This window comes from Oncorhynchus keta, chromosome 34 (genome assembly GCF_023373465.1).
Source record: "Oncorhynchus keta strain PuntledgeMale-10-30-2019 chromosome 34, Oket_V2, whole genome shotgun sequence".
NCBI classification, from domain to species: Eukaryota; Metazoa; Chordata; class Actinopteri; order Salmoniformes; family Salmonidae; genus Oncorhynchus; species Oncorhynchus keta.
This window is the reverse complement of record NC_068454.1, coordinates 78,838,063-78,851,216: the sequence shown is the minus strand read 5'-3', so window position 1 is coordinate 78,851,216 and position 13,154 is coordinate 78,838,063. Positions and strand designations below refer to the sequence as shown.

The 13,154-nt window shown below is 45.3% G+C and overlaps 2 protein-coding genes across 2 annotated transcripts in view; one reads left to right on the top strand and one right to left on the bottom strand.

Annotated features, from left to right (window-relative positions):
* The first annotated feature begins 134 nt into the window (after positions 1 to 134).
* Positions 135 to 5,841, top strand: LOC118378937 (DNA-directed RNA polymerase III subunit RPC3). Its single transcript, XM_052495200.1, is given in 12 exon segments — positions 135 to 184; positions 186 to 389; positions 391 to 555; positions 557 to 585; positions 662 to 880; positions 1,013 to 1,089; positions 1,240 to 1,344; positions 2,249 to 2,422; positions 2,557 to 2,608; positions 2,731 to 2,791; positions 2,913 to 3,204; positions 5,533 to 5,841. Coding segments are annotated over 11 exon segments (1,326 nt in total). The 3' UTR covers positions 3,103 to 3,204; positions 5,533 to 5,841.
* A 293-nt stretch (positions 5,842 to 6,134) lies between these two features.
* The window catches only part of LOC118378932 (integrin alpha-10-like), a 55,564-nt gene continuing 48,544 nt past the window's right edge, over positions 6,135 to 13,154 (bottom strand). The window contains exons 19-31 of the mRNA XM_052495199.1: positions 13,042 to 13,152; positions 12,821 to 12,906; positions 12,429 to 12,570; positions 12,144 to 12,236; positions 10,638 to 10,714; positions 10,358 to 10,447; positions 10,197 to 10,281; positions 9,960 to 10,073; positions 9,764 to 9,871; positions 9,502 to 9,615; positions 9,321 to 9,416; positions 7,812 to 7,925; positions 6,135 to 7,678 (exon numbers count right to left, since the gene is read on the bottom strand). Of these exons, the coding sequence (XP_052351159.1) occupies positions 7,628 to 7,678; positions 7,812 to 7,925; positions 9,321 to 9,416; positions 9,502 to 9,615; positions 9,764 to 9,871; positions 9,960 to 10,073; positions 10,197 to 10,281; positions 10,358 to 10,447; positions 10,638 to 10,714; positions 12,144 to 12,236; positions 12,429 to 12,570; positions 12,821 to 12,906; positions 13,042 to 13,152 (1,281 nt within the window). The 3' untranslated portion in view covers positions 6,135 to 7,627. The remainder of the gene's footprint in view (positions 7,679 to 7,811; positions 7,926 to 9,320; positions 9,417 to 9,501; positions 9,616 to 9,763; positions 9,872 to 9,959; positions 10,074 to 10,196; positions 10,282 to 10,357; positions 10,448 to 10,637; positions 10,715 to 12,143; positions 12,237 to 12,428; positions 12,571 to 12,820; positions 12,907 to 13,041; positions 13,153 to 13,154) is intronic.

The following is a 13,154-nucleotide window of genomic DNA, read 5'->3' as shown; positions in this document are numbered from 1 at the left end:
TTGTTAGTAAACGTTGTTGAATAGCCATGATTTGGTTACTGGTTGTGAGTGTCATCATACTTCTCAGCATAAGTATGATGAACAGTCCAAAAACATGTTGTTGACCTGTTCCCCGGTTCCTCCTGTCTCAGCATATGACTGTCCAGGAGCTGTGGCTGTGTGGCCTGCTGCTACAGGAGCACTTTGCAGAGGATAGGCACTCACCTGCTCAGAGGAGGGGCACAGAACCTCAGGACCATCGCCAATGAGACCAACACACCACTGGACCTGATACTACACAAACGTACACACATAAAACATTGTTCAACAGGGGTGGTGACCCTGTCTTTTCTGCAGGTGAAGAAGTCTCTGTGTGTGTTGGTACAGCACGGTGCTTGTGAGTTCGGGCCGGCGAGGCCCCGGGAGTCCAGTGGAGTACCGGGCCAGCTGTGAGTGGGTTCTAAGTGTTCTGCGGTACATCTACACAGCTAAGACCCTGTATGGAGACACAGGAGAACTCATCGTGGAGGAGGTCCTACAACGAGGCCATATGAATTTGAGCAACACGGTCAAGACTAGCTGACCGACTCACTCATAACATGGAGGGTGTGTGAGAGCGATTAAAAGACGTATGATTGTTCTATATTTTCTTCTCCTATCCTCATGATTTTTCTCTCTGTAGAGGGTCGTAGTATGAAGTACAGTGAGGTGGTCTCAGCCTTCTCTAAGCTGGTGGAGACTCACTTCCTGCAGCGCTGTCCTCCGGTGGCCGAGATGGGAACTGCAGCCACCTCCACTACCCCGGCGACCCCCGGCACCCCTGCCGCCCCCGCCTCCACTGCCCCCCCAACAGCAGAGAGCAACCCCGACTGCTACACACTGCCCCATGTCACACTCATAGGTACCGCAAACACTTTGTCTCATATAACACGTAGTACCTTTTCACCTGTGTGCATACCCACATGTAAACCTCCTGCGAGATGTAATTCAGTAAATAGTTGCTATACACTCGCTTGTTGTGTTTGTGGGGCAGGTCGTGGGAAGCGCAGACGCTCCAGTGACGGCAGTGAGGAGCAGAGAGGAGGGAAGAAAGCCAAGATGGACTCCGAGGTCAGACCCTCTACTCTTGACACTCAGAGATAATGGGCTGCTATAGAGAATCAGAGAACCTTGTTCCGTTTTTCTTTTACTCCTCTCAATAAGGAATGGAACCGTTTTGAATGACTTGTGCCTCCTTCTATCTCCTCCCTCTCTTTCCAGTCGTGTGGTGATGAGGGGATCTACTGGCAGGTGAACTTTGAGAGGTTCCATCAGCACTTCAGAGACCAGGCCATCATTAGTGCTGTGGCCAGCAAACTGGACCAGGTCAGTGTCACAGACCCCTACAGACCACCTCGGTATGCTTGTAGACCAGGAGAGATTTAATGGGGGTGGTCTTAAGTCAGTGTTTCCCAAACTGAGGGGTTAGCAGGGAGGGCGTGGCCTAGTTAAATAAATAGAAAATGGCAACATTTTCTCTGCACTTCAAGATAAAATGTGTAGAATTGCAGGAAAGCTTTAACACACAATGAAGAGCTGCTGGCAAAATGCACGAAAGTGCTGTTTGAATGAATGTTTACGCGCCTGCTTCTGCCTACCACCGCTCAGTCAGATACTTAGATACTTGTATGCTCAGTCAGACTATATGCAACACAGGACACGCTAGATAATATCTAGTAATATCATCAACCATGTGTAGTTAACAAGTGATTATGACTGATTGTTTTTTTATAAGATAAGTTTAATGCTAGCGAGCAACTTACCTTGGCTTACTGCATTTGCGTAACAGGCAGTCTCCTTGTGGAGTGCAACGAGAGAGAGGCAGGTCGTTATTGCGAAGGACTAGTTAACTGTAAGGTTGCAAGATTGGATCCCCCGAGCTGACAAGGTGAAACTCTGTCTTTCTGCCCCTGAACGAGGCAGTTAACCCACCGTTCCTAGGCCGTCATTGAAAATAAGAATTCCTAACTGACTTGCCTAGTTAAATAAAGGTGTAAAAAAATATATAATTTTTAAATCGGCGCCCAAAAATACCGATTTCCGATTGTTATGAAAACTTGAAATCGGCCCTAATTAATCGGCCATTCCGATTAATCGGTCGACCTCTAGTGTGAACTGTTTGTATCATGAACAGTGCTTGTGCCCATAGAAATAGATGTGTCATACGGGATGTTCCCCAATGCTGGAAGGGGGGCCTGAGTGAAAAAGACCGCTCTCTTCCCCCCCACAGACCAGTAGTGAGATAGTGAGGACTATGTTGAAGATGAGTGAGGTTACTACCACACAGATGTCCGCCGACACTCAGCCTCTCTCCGCCAATGAGATCTTCCGCTCCCTCCCGCCCAACTACAGCATCAGCAGACCAATCCTGGACCAGTACCTCTCCCTTCTGGTGGATGACCCGGTAGGAGCAGATCAAGGATCAGATTCCCCTCCCCATATCCCAACCGTAACGATTGGGAGGTCAATTGCAGAACTGACCTTGGATCAGTGCCTAGGGGGCTGGTAAACTGATGTTTCTCCCTCCCTCTTCCTCAGATGGAGTTTGTGGGGAAATCAGGTGACAGTGGAGGAGGAATGTACGTGGTCAGTATCCTTTTACAACCCTGATGAAACCTGTTGAGTTTCTCATCCACACACTATTGTATAATATGTCATTTCCAATATTTCATGATACAGTTGTAAGTGGTCGTTTGTTGACTGACCACTCAGATCTCCAAAGAGCCCTGGCCAACCTGGCGAGAGCCACACTGGAGTCTGTGGTACAGGAGAGGTCGGTGTGTCTGTGTTTGTCAGAGTTGGTCTGTGTCCATTTACTGTGTTTAGCCCACGGTGGCTACATAACTTGTAGGGTGTCATTCATTCATTGTCAGGTTTGGCTCTCTGTTGGCTAGGATCTTCCGTCTGTTGCTAAGGAAACGTCATCTGGAGCAGAAGCAGGTGGAGGACTTTGCTATGATTCCTGCCAAGGAGGCCAAAGACATGCTGTACACACTGCTGTCAGAGAACCTGGTACAGCTACAGGTAAAACACACAATATACAAACCGTACATTATCATGCTCACCTGTGTTTTTCCACCCTAGGAAATCCCTAAGACTCCTGACCACGCCCCTTCACGTACCTTCTACCTCTACACTGTCAACCAGCTGCCTACTGCCCGGCTACTGCTACAACACTGCTACAAGGTACACATTCAAACTAAGCTATACTATGAGCAGCAGGATGAAACGCTGATATTGTAGATGAGCGTGGTGCAAGATGTCGCACTCGGGACAAAATATTTGCAAACCTGCGGCGCAGCGGTAGTGCTGTAGTTTACTGAACACATATTGTCCACATTGACACACTAAATCCCCAGCCTCTTTCTGACTTTCTCTCTTCTACAACTGTACCTTTACATCTACATTTTAAACTGTCTAAATAAAGAGGAAATACGGAAGTAGAACGAGTCAAAAATCTACTTTCAGTTTATTAGGTACACCTATCTAGTACCAGGTCGGACCCCCCCTTTGCCTCCAGAACAGCCTGAATTCTTTGCGGCATGGACTCTAAAAGTCGGAAAGGTTCCACTGGGATGTTAGTCCATGCTGATGCGATGGCATCACACGGTTTCTGCAGATTGGACAGTGGTACACCACCACCACCAGCCTGTACCGTTGACACCAGGCAGGATGGGTCAGCAGCTAGAAGCCCTGTAACCCTAACCCATACAGTAGAGAGGATACATACAGTAGAGAGGCTATATACAGTAGAGGCTACATACAGTAGAGAGGCTATATACAGTAGAGGCTACATACAGTAGAGAGGCTACATACAGTAGAGAGGCTACATACAGTAGAGGCTACATACAGTAGAGAGGCTATATACAGTAGAGGCTACATACAATAGAGAGCCTACATACAGTAGAGAGGCTACATACAGTAGAGAGGCTACATACAGTAGAGAGGCTACATACAGTAGCGAGGCTATATACAGTAGAGGCTACATACAATAGAGAGGCTACATACAGTAGAGAGGCTACATACAGTAGAGGCTATATACAGTAGAGGCTACATACAGTAGAGAGGCTATATACAGTAGAGAGCTACATACAGTAGAGAGGCTACATACAGTAGAGAGGCTACATACAGTAGAGAGGCTACATACAGTAGAGAGGCTACATACAGTAGAGAGGCTGTATACAGTAGAGGCTACATACAGTAGAGAGGCTACATGCAGTAGAGAGGCTACATGCAGTAGAGAGGCTACATGCAGTAGAGAGGCTACATACAGTAGAGAGGCTATATACAGTAGAGAGGCTATATACAGTAGAGGCTATATACAGTAGAGGCTATATACAGTAAAGAGGCTACATACAGTAGAGAGGCTATATACAGTAGAGGCTATATACAGTAGAGAGGCTATATACAGTAGGGAGGCTATATACAGTAGAGACTATATACAGTAGAGGCTACATACAGTAGAGAGGCTACATACAGTAGAGAGGCTATATACAGTAGAGAGGCTATATACAGTAGAGAGGCTAAGTACAGTAGGGAGGCTATATACAGTAGAGAGGCTATAGACAGTAGGGAGGCTATAGACAGTAGAGGCTATATACAGTAGAGAGTCTACATACAGTAGAGAGGCTATATACAGTAGAGAGGCTAAGTACAGTAGGGAGGCTATAGACAGTAGAGAGGCTATATACAGGAGAGGCTATATACAGTAGCGAGGCTATGTACAGTAGAGAGGCTATGTACAGTAGAGAGGCTATGTACAGTAGCGAGGCTATGTACAGGCACAGCTTAGTCGGGCTGATTGAGGTAGTATTTACATGTAGATATGGTTAAAGTGACTATGCATATATGATGTACAGAGTAGCAGTAGCGTAAAAGAGGGGTTGGTGGGTGGCGGGACACAATGCAGATAGTCCTGGTAGCCAATGTCTGGGGACACCGGTTAGTCGGGCTAATTGAGGTAGTATGTACATGAATGTATAGTTTGAAGTGACTATGCATTATTGATAAACAGAGAGTAGCAGCAGCATAAAAGAGAAGTTGGGGGGGTGGAACAATGTAAATAGTCCGGGTAGCCATTTGATTACCTGTTCAGGAGTCGTATGGGTGTACAAGCTGTTGAGAAGCCTTTTGGTGCTCCGGTACCGCTTGCCATGCAGTAGTATAGAACAGTCTATGACTGGAGTGGCTGGGGTCTTTGACCATTTTTAGGGCCTTCCTCTGACACCGCCTGGTGTAGAGGTCCTGGATGGCAGGAAGCTTGGCACCAGTGATGCACTGGGCCGTACGCACTACCCTCTGAAGTGCCTTGCGGTCGGAGGCCGAGCACTTGCTATACCAGGCAGTGATGCAACCAGTCAGGATGCTACTGCTATGACACTCATACTATATATCTATAGACAACAGCTAGAGGCCTACAACATCACATCAATAAGTACTACTACGTACTTGTTATTACTACATTACTGTAGCTTTATTACCTCTTTCTTTTACTTGTTTCTTTTCTCCCTGAAGGTTGGACTCTACAGAGAACCAGGTGGATGAGACTGTCTTTCTACTGGAGTCCTACATCTTTTCTACCAAGACCAAGTGAGAGGGAGGGAGGGAGGGAGAACCAGGTGGATGAGACTGTCTTTCTACTGGAGTCCTACATCTTCTCTACCAAGACCAAGTGAGAGGGAGGGAGAACCAGGTGGATGAGACTGTCTTTCTACTGGAGTCCTACATCTTTTCTACCAAGACCAAGTGAGAGGGAGGGAGAACCAGGTGGATGAGACTGTCTTTCTACTGGAGTCCTACATCTTTTCTACCAAGTGAGAGGGAGGGAGGGAGGGAGGGAGGAGGAGGGGAGAAACACAATGGACATGAAATTGCATCAATAAAATATGTTTGGGTTTTCATATACCTGACTCACTTGGTGCTTTTTCTGCCTGACGTACAGACGTCGTTATTTCAGTTATATGTTCAACGATGTCTGCTAGTGTGAAAGTGTTTGTTCTTTTATAGAATGAAGTAGTCCGAAATGCCAGATTTAAAAAATAAAAGTTATGTAATAAAATAGTTGGTTCATGTGAATGAATGAGCCTATGTATAAATGAACATGAAAGAAACTAAAATAACATTTACAAAAACTTTAATTATCAAGTTAATTTGACTCAAAAAATGAACTGTACTGTAGAGAAAATGGGTGAAAAATCTAAAGTCATGATGACTTCTGAATATTAAATAGACAGATTGGTTTGTAACAACGTTACATAGAAATACAAATATATTCAAATGATTATAAGTGGCCCCCATTGTCAGGTAGTGCATTTTCATTCAAGCTTCCTTGAAGGATGGAACTGCTTTCCATACAGCACAACATGGTACTAATTACAGGTTGATACCTGTACGGTATCTACATATACAACATGGTACTAATTACAGGTTGATACCTGTAAGGTATCTACATATACAACATGGTACTAATTACAGGTTGATACCTGTACGGTATCTACATATACAACATGGTACTAATTACAGGTTGATACCTGTACGGTATCTACATATACAACATGGTACTAATTACAGGTTGATACCTGTACGGTATCTACATATACAACATGGTACTAATTACAGGTTGATACCTGTACTATATCTACTTATACAACATGGTACTAATTACAGGTTGATACCTGTACGGTATCTACATATACAACATGGTACTAATTACAGGTTGATACCTGTACGGTATCTACTTATACAACATGGTACTAATTACAGGTCGATGCCTGTACATATATCTACTTATACAACATGGTACTAATTACAGGTTGATACCTGTACGGTATCGACATATACAACATGGTACTAATTACAGGTTGATACCTGTACGGTATCTACTTATACAACATGGTACTAATTACAGGTCGATGCCTGTACTATATCTACTTATACAGATCTACACTGTTTGAAGTCTGCAGTCATTGAACATCATACCCAGTCACATTGCACCAGGCGTGTCAAACTCATTCCACAGAGGGCTGTGTGTCTGTAGGTTTTTATTTTTTTGTCCATTCAATTAAGACCTAGACAACCAGTCGAGGGGAGTCCCTCACTAAGTCGTGACCTTAATTCATCCATCAAGTACAAGGGTGGAGTGAACCTGCAGACACTCGGCCTTCCGTGGAATGAGTTTGACACGTAGTGTACAGCATTATTTCCTGTCTGAGACATCTCTGAAGAAAACTCATGTACACGTCCTTCCTGCTGTACGTTTCTAAACAGGTGTGTAACTACAGCCCTACAGCCATGGGTTCACCTGTAGAAACAGACAAGATGTTGGGGTGTCTGATGATAGATGCAGTCTGTGCCATGTGGTGTTAGGTGTTTTGACAGTTCAGACACACACTGGGCAACACTCATCTATACCGGCTGTGCGTTCTTTATGGGGGAGGGGGCACGATTCAGAAGAGAGGGAAGGCATCTGTTTTTATTGCTGGGGGGGGCGGAGCAGTCTCTGTGCAGGTCGTTGCCATGGGGATGGGCACGAAGTGGACTGTTTCTGTGGTTCTCTGGTTGTCACAGATCCTGTATCCATTGACTGACATCATGGCGGCGAGGGGCGGGCTCAGTCCTCGAGATCCTCGTCCTTTATCTGTTTACGAGTGAAGAACCCCAGCTGGAGAAAGGAGGGATGAGAAGGAAGGAGTGAAATCCAAAGTGTTGATCTTTACCACAAAGGCAGAGGAGAAACAAGTTGTTGTAGAGTGTGAGGTACAGAGGTACTGTATGGTGAGGTGTGATTGGTGTACCTTCCACATTGCGAAGATGATGAGGGCCAATAGCAGAAGCCCTCCAATGATGCTACCTATCAGAATCCAGAGAGAAATAGGGATGGCCCGCCCCTTTAGTACCTCCAACACCGTCTGATGGAGAGAAAGAGAAAAAAGGCTGATAGTAGAGACAGTCTGACAGATATCATCACCCTATACCAGCTTCCTACTCTATCTGGATGTAAACAACAGACAGACCGTCAGATATCATCACCCTATACCAGCTTCCTACTCTATCTGGATGTAAACAACAGACAGACCGTCAGATATCATCACCCTATACCAGCTTCCTACTCTATCTGGATGTAAACAACAGACAGACAGATATTCATCACCCTATACCAGCTTCCTACTCTATCTGGATGTAAACAACAGACAGACAGATATCATCACCCTATACCAGCTTCCTACTCTATCTGGATGTAAACAACAGACAGACAGATATTCATCACCCTATACCAGCTTCCTACTCTATCTGGATGTAAACAACAGACAGACAGACAGATATCATCACCCTATACCAGCTTCCTACTCTATCTGGATGTAAACAACAGACAGACAGATATTCATCACCCTATACCAGCTTCCTACTCTATCTGGATGTAAACAACAGACAGACAGATATCATCACCCTATACCAGCTTCCTAGTATATCAGGATGTAAACAACAGACAGACAGATATCATCACCCTATACCAGCGTCCTAGTATATCAGGATGTAAACAACAGACAGACATCATCACCCTATACCAGCTTCCTACTCTATCTGGATGTAAACAACAGACAGACAGACAGATATCATCACCCTATACCAGCTTCCTACTCTATCTGGATGTAAACAAGAGACAGACAGATATCATCACTCTATACCAGCTTCCTACTCTATCTGGATGTAAACGACAGACAGACAGATATCATCACCCTATACCAGCTTCCTACTCTATCTGGATGTAAACAACAGACAGACAGACAGATATCATCACCCTATACCAGCTTCCTACTCTATCTGGATGTAAACAAGAGACAGACAGATATCATCACTCTATACCAGCTTCCTACTCTATCTGGATGTAAACAACAGACAGACAGATATCATCACCCTATACCAGCTTCCTAGTATATCAGGATGTAAACAACAGACAGACAGATATCATCACCCTATACCAGCTTCCTACTCTATCTGGATGTAAACAACAGACAGACAGATATTCATCACCCTATACCAGCTTCCTACTCTATCTGGATGTAAACAACAGACAGACAGATATCATCACCCTATACCAGCTTCCTACTCTATCTGGATGTAAACAACAGACAGACAGATATTCATCACCTTATACCAGCTTCCTACTCTATCTGGATGTAAACAACAGACAGACAGATATCATCACCCCATGGCAGCTTCCTCTATCTGGGTGTAAACGAGTCAGGCACAGACAAGGCTAAACCAGTCCTCCACTATTTGTGTTAATCCTGCTGTTCTCTCACCTCCCTCCAGATGGCGCCACTCCCCAGAGTGACCAGGTTAGATTCCTGAGCAGCCAGACGATAGGCACTCACTATCCTCACCACCTTAAACTTAGCCTGGTGACAGAGACAAAGTCAGAGTGAGTGTTTTTATAGTTAGAGCTGTGTGTGTGTGTGTGTGTGAGAGAGAGAAACTTCATACCTGTCTGAAGAAGTTGTCGTGGACCCTGCGGTTGACTCGTATGAGTGCAGTCTGTCCTCGATGCAGCTGCTGTACCTCACACACCACCTCCACACACCATGACCTGCTGCAGTTCTACACACCGCACACAGAAACATGTTACAACTGTAAATACACTATATAGCTAGTTAGGATTGTGAATGAGATCATCTTGTGCGTGGGTATTTGTGTGTGTGTGCATGTATGTGCGTGCATCAGTGTATATGTGTCTGTCTGTTCTCACCAGTAGGTCAGTCTGTTGCATGTCTTCAGGATGTAGAGGTCGTACATCTCTCTGTCTGTCCTTCTGCTGGGACACGTGACTGTCTACACTGCAATTCACCCCTGTCATCTGACATCACAAAGGTCACAGTTCAGAACCAGAGAGAAATGACAATAACTGTTTATTCCAACTGTAGTGGGAGAGGGTTAGTACTCACGTTGTAAGAGAAGACCTCAGTAACAGCCATGAAGACTCTGTCTCCAGCTGCTACAGAAGGCAGGCTCAGCCTCAACTCCAGGTTACTCACACTGTAACAGCCCAGGTTCTGCAGCTACACACAGAACACATTAGTCTGACGTGTGTGTGTGTGTGTAAAGACAGTATGTATGGTTGTGTGTGTGATTGTGCAGTAAGGATATTAAGGAAACAGATATATTGTGTGTGCACTGCTTACCCTGAAGTGTGTGTAGAACTCTGGTCCTATTGCCTCTGATATGGTTCTGGTTGGGTGGACCTCATAACGGTTCAGATTGGAGTCACTACAAAGAAAGGTAGAGATACAGGGAATGAGAGAGAGAGAGAGACCGAGAGACCGAGAGAGAGATAGAGACTAACCTGGTGATGAAGAGGTCAGGTTCGTACTGAACCACAGTCTGGAGCTGAACACTGTTGTCTCCCAACGTAGCCTCTCTCTCCACACTGTCACTATGGGAACCAGGAACACAGAGATGTATGTGACAGACACATGACAAGACAAACACACAGTACTTCTGTCTCTACTGTAGGATTATGACTAGGGTTAGACGGAATCAGTGGAGGCTGAATTTCAGGTTAATTTCTAGAAGCTCCCAATAGGAATCCCTTTACATTCCTCCATAGGATTATAATGAGTTACCTGGCAACTGTGAGTTTCATCTGGACTTTACTGAGCAGAGACGTACAGCTGAACTCAAACTCTAACATGAAGTTCACCTGACAGAGAGAAGATAAGAGGTGGGGGGGATTGAGTTTGTGGTATCAGAACTACACTGATCCTTGTGACATGGGGCCGTGCATTATCATGCTGAAACATGAGATGATGGGGATTGAGTTTGTGGTATCAGAACTACACTGATCCTTGTGACATGGAGCCGTGCATTATCATGCTGAAACATGAGATGATGGGGATTGAGTTTGTGGTATCAGAACTACACTGATCCTTGTGACATGGAGCCGTGCATTATCATGCTGAAACATGAGATGTTGGGATTGAGTTTGTGGTATCAGAACTACACTGATCCTTGTGACATGGAGCCGTGCATTATCATGCTGAAACATGAGATGTTGGGATTGAGTTTGTGGTATCAGAACTACACTGATCCTTGTGACATGGGGCCGTGCATTATCATGCTGAAACATGAGGTGATGGTGGTGGATGGCATGAAAATGGGCCTCAGGATCTCGTCACAGTACCTCGGTGCATTCAAATTATCATCCATAAAATGCAATTGTATTTGTTGTCCGTAGATTATGCCTGCCCATACCATAACCCTACCCCCACTACGGGGCACTCTGTTCACAACGTTGACGTCAGCTAACCACTCACCCACCCGACGCCATATGTCTGACATCTGCCCGGTACAGTTGAAACCGGGATTCATCCATGAAGAGCACACTTCTCCAGCGTACCAGGAGCCATCGAAGGTGAGCATTTTCCCACTGAAGTCAATTACAATGTCGAACTGCAATCAAGTCAAGACCCTGGTGAGGACGGCGAGCACACAAATGAGCTTCCCTGAGACGGTTTCTGACAGTTTGTGTAGAAAATCTTCAGTTGTGCAAACCCACAGTTTCTTCAGCTGTCTGGGTGGCTGGTCTCAGACGATCCCGCTGGTGAAGAGGCCAGATGTGGAGGTCCTGAGCTGGTGTGGTTACACGTAGTCTGCGATTGTGAGGCTGGTTGGACATACTGCCAAATTCTCTAAAACGACGTTGGAGGCAGCTTATGGTAGAGAAATGAACATTCAATTCTTTGGCAACAGCTCTGGTGGACATTCCTGCAGTCAGAATGCCAACGCTCCCTCCAAACCTGAGACATCTGTGGCATTGTGTTGTTTGACAAAACTGCACATTTTAGAGTGGCCTTTTATTGTCCCCAGCACCTGTGTAATGATCATGCCGTTTAATCATCTTTTTGATATGCCACACCTGTCAGGTGGATGGATTATCTTGGCAAAGGAGAAATGCTCACTAACAGGGATGTAAACAAATTTGTGCACAACATTTGAGAAAAATAAAAATTTTGTGCGTATGGAACATTTCTGGGATCTTATATTTCAGCTCATGAAACATGGGATCAACACTTTACATGTTGTGTTTATATTTCTGTTCAGTATATGTATTTGATGCCAGACAGACAGACCTTGGAGTGGGAGCGGAACACAGGATAGCTGACATTACAGGAATGACTGTTGGAACTGAGAGATGTACACTCAATTTTCAACTGGGTATCCTCCTAGAGAGAGAGAAGGAGAGAGAGAGAAAGATAGGGATGGAGACATCGAAAGGGAGGGAGTAAGAGAGAGAAGGGGGAGGAGACAGAATAAAATTGTCAGGTCCATGTTGGAAATCTGTGTGTGTGTGTGTGTGTCTGTGTGTTTCTGTGTGGTGTGTGTGTGTGTCTGTGTGGTGTGTGTGTGTTTCGTACCCGTATACTGAGACTAGAGAAGTGGAGGTTGCGTGAGTAGTGCAGTGTCAGGCTGGTGTTGTAGGCGTTCTCCAGTCTGTTCTGCAGCTGGACTTCTACAGCCAGACGTCTGCGAGGGCTACGGATCACATAGGGCTGCTGTCTGCAGAGAGGAGTTACATTCAGACATTCATACAACTACTACACAACATTAATACAACCACTACAAACATTAATACATGAATACAACATGAACGCTTGACTTAGTAATTGTTTGGCTGATTGAGTGTTGACTGGACACAAACAAGAGAGGAATATTTTTGATCAGGTGTGTGTGTCTGTGTCTATAATTGTGTGTCCATGCATGTGTGTGTGCACATGTGTTCATGTGTGTTTGTGTGTGTGAGATGTACCTTGTCCCAGAGATGTCCATATGAGCCTGCAGCACCAGATCAGTGACACACACATCATCCTCACCACAGTCTTTGAAGAACGCAATCTGGAGACATCAAGGTACAGTATTTGAAATGGAGGTGCCAGAGTAATACTGTAGATAACGTACAGTAACAGTACATTACATCATACAATTTGTCCAGGATGCTACGAGCACCCCACACACACCCCACACACTGACCGATCTCTTGAAGGTGGTGGGCCAGCCTTCGTCCAGCACTGGGCCGCTCTCTGTGTCGTTGATCTTAAAGCGCAGGGAGAAGCTGATTGGACGGATGTAGTCTGCTGTGTCCT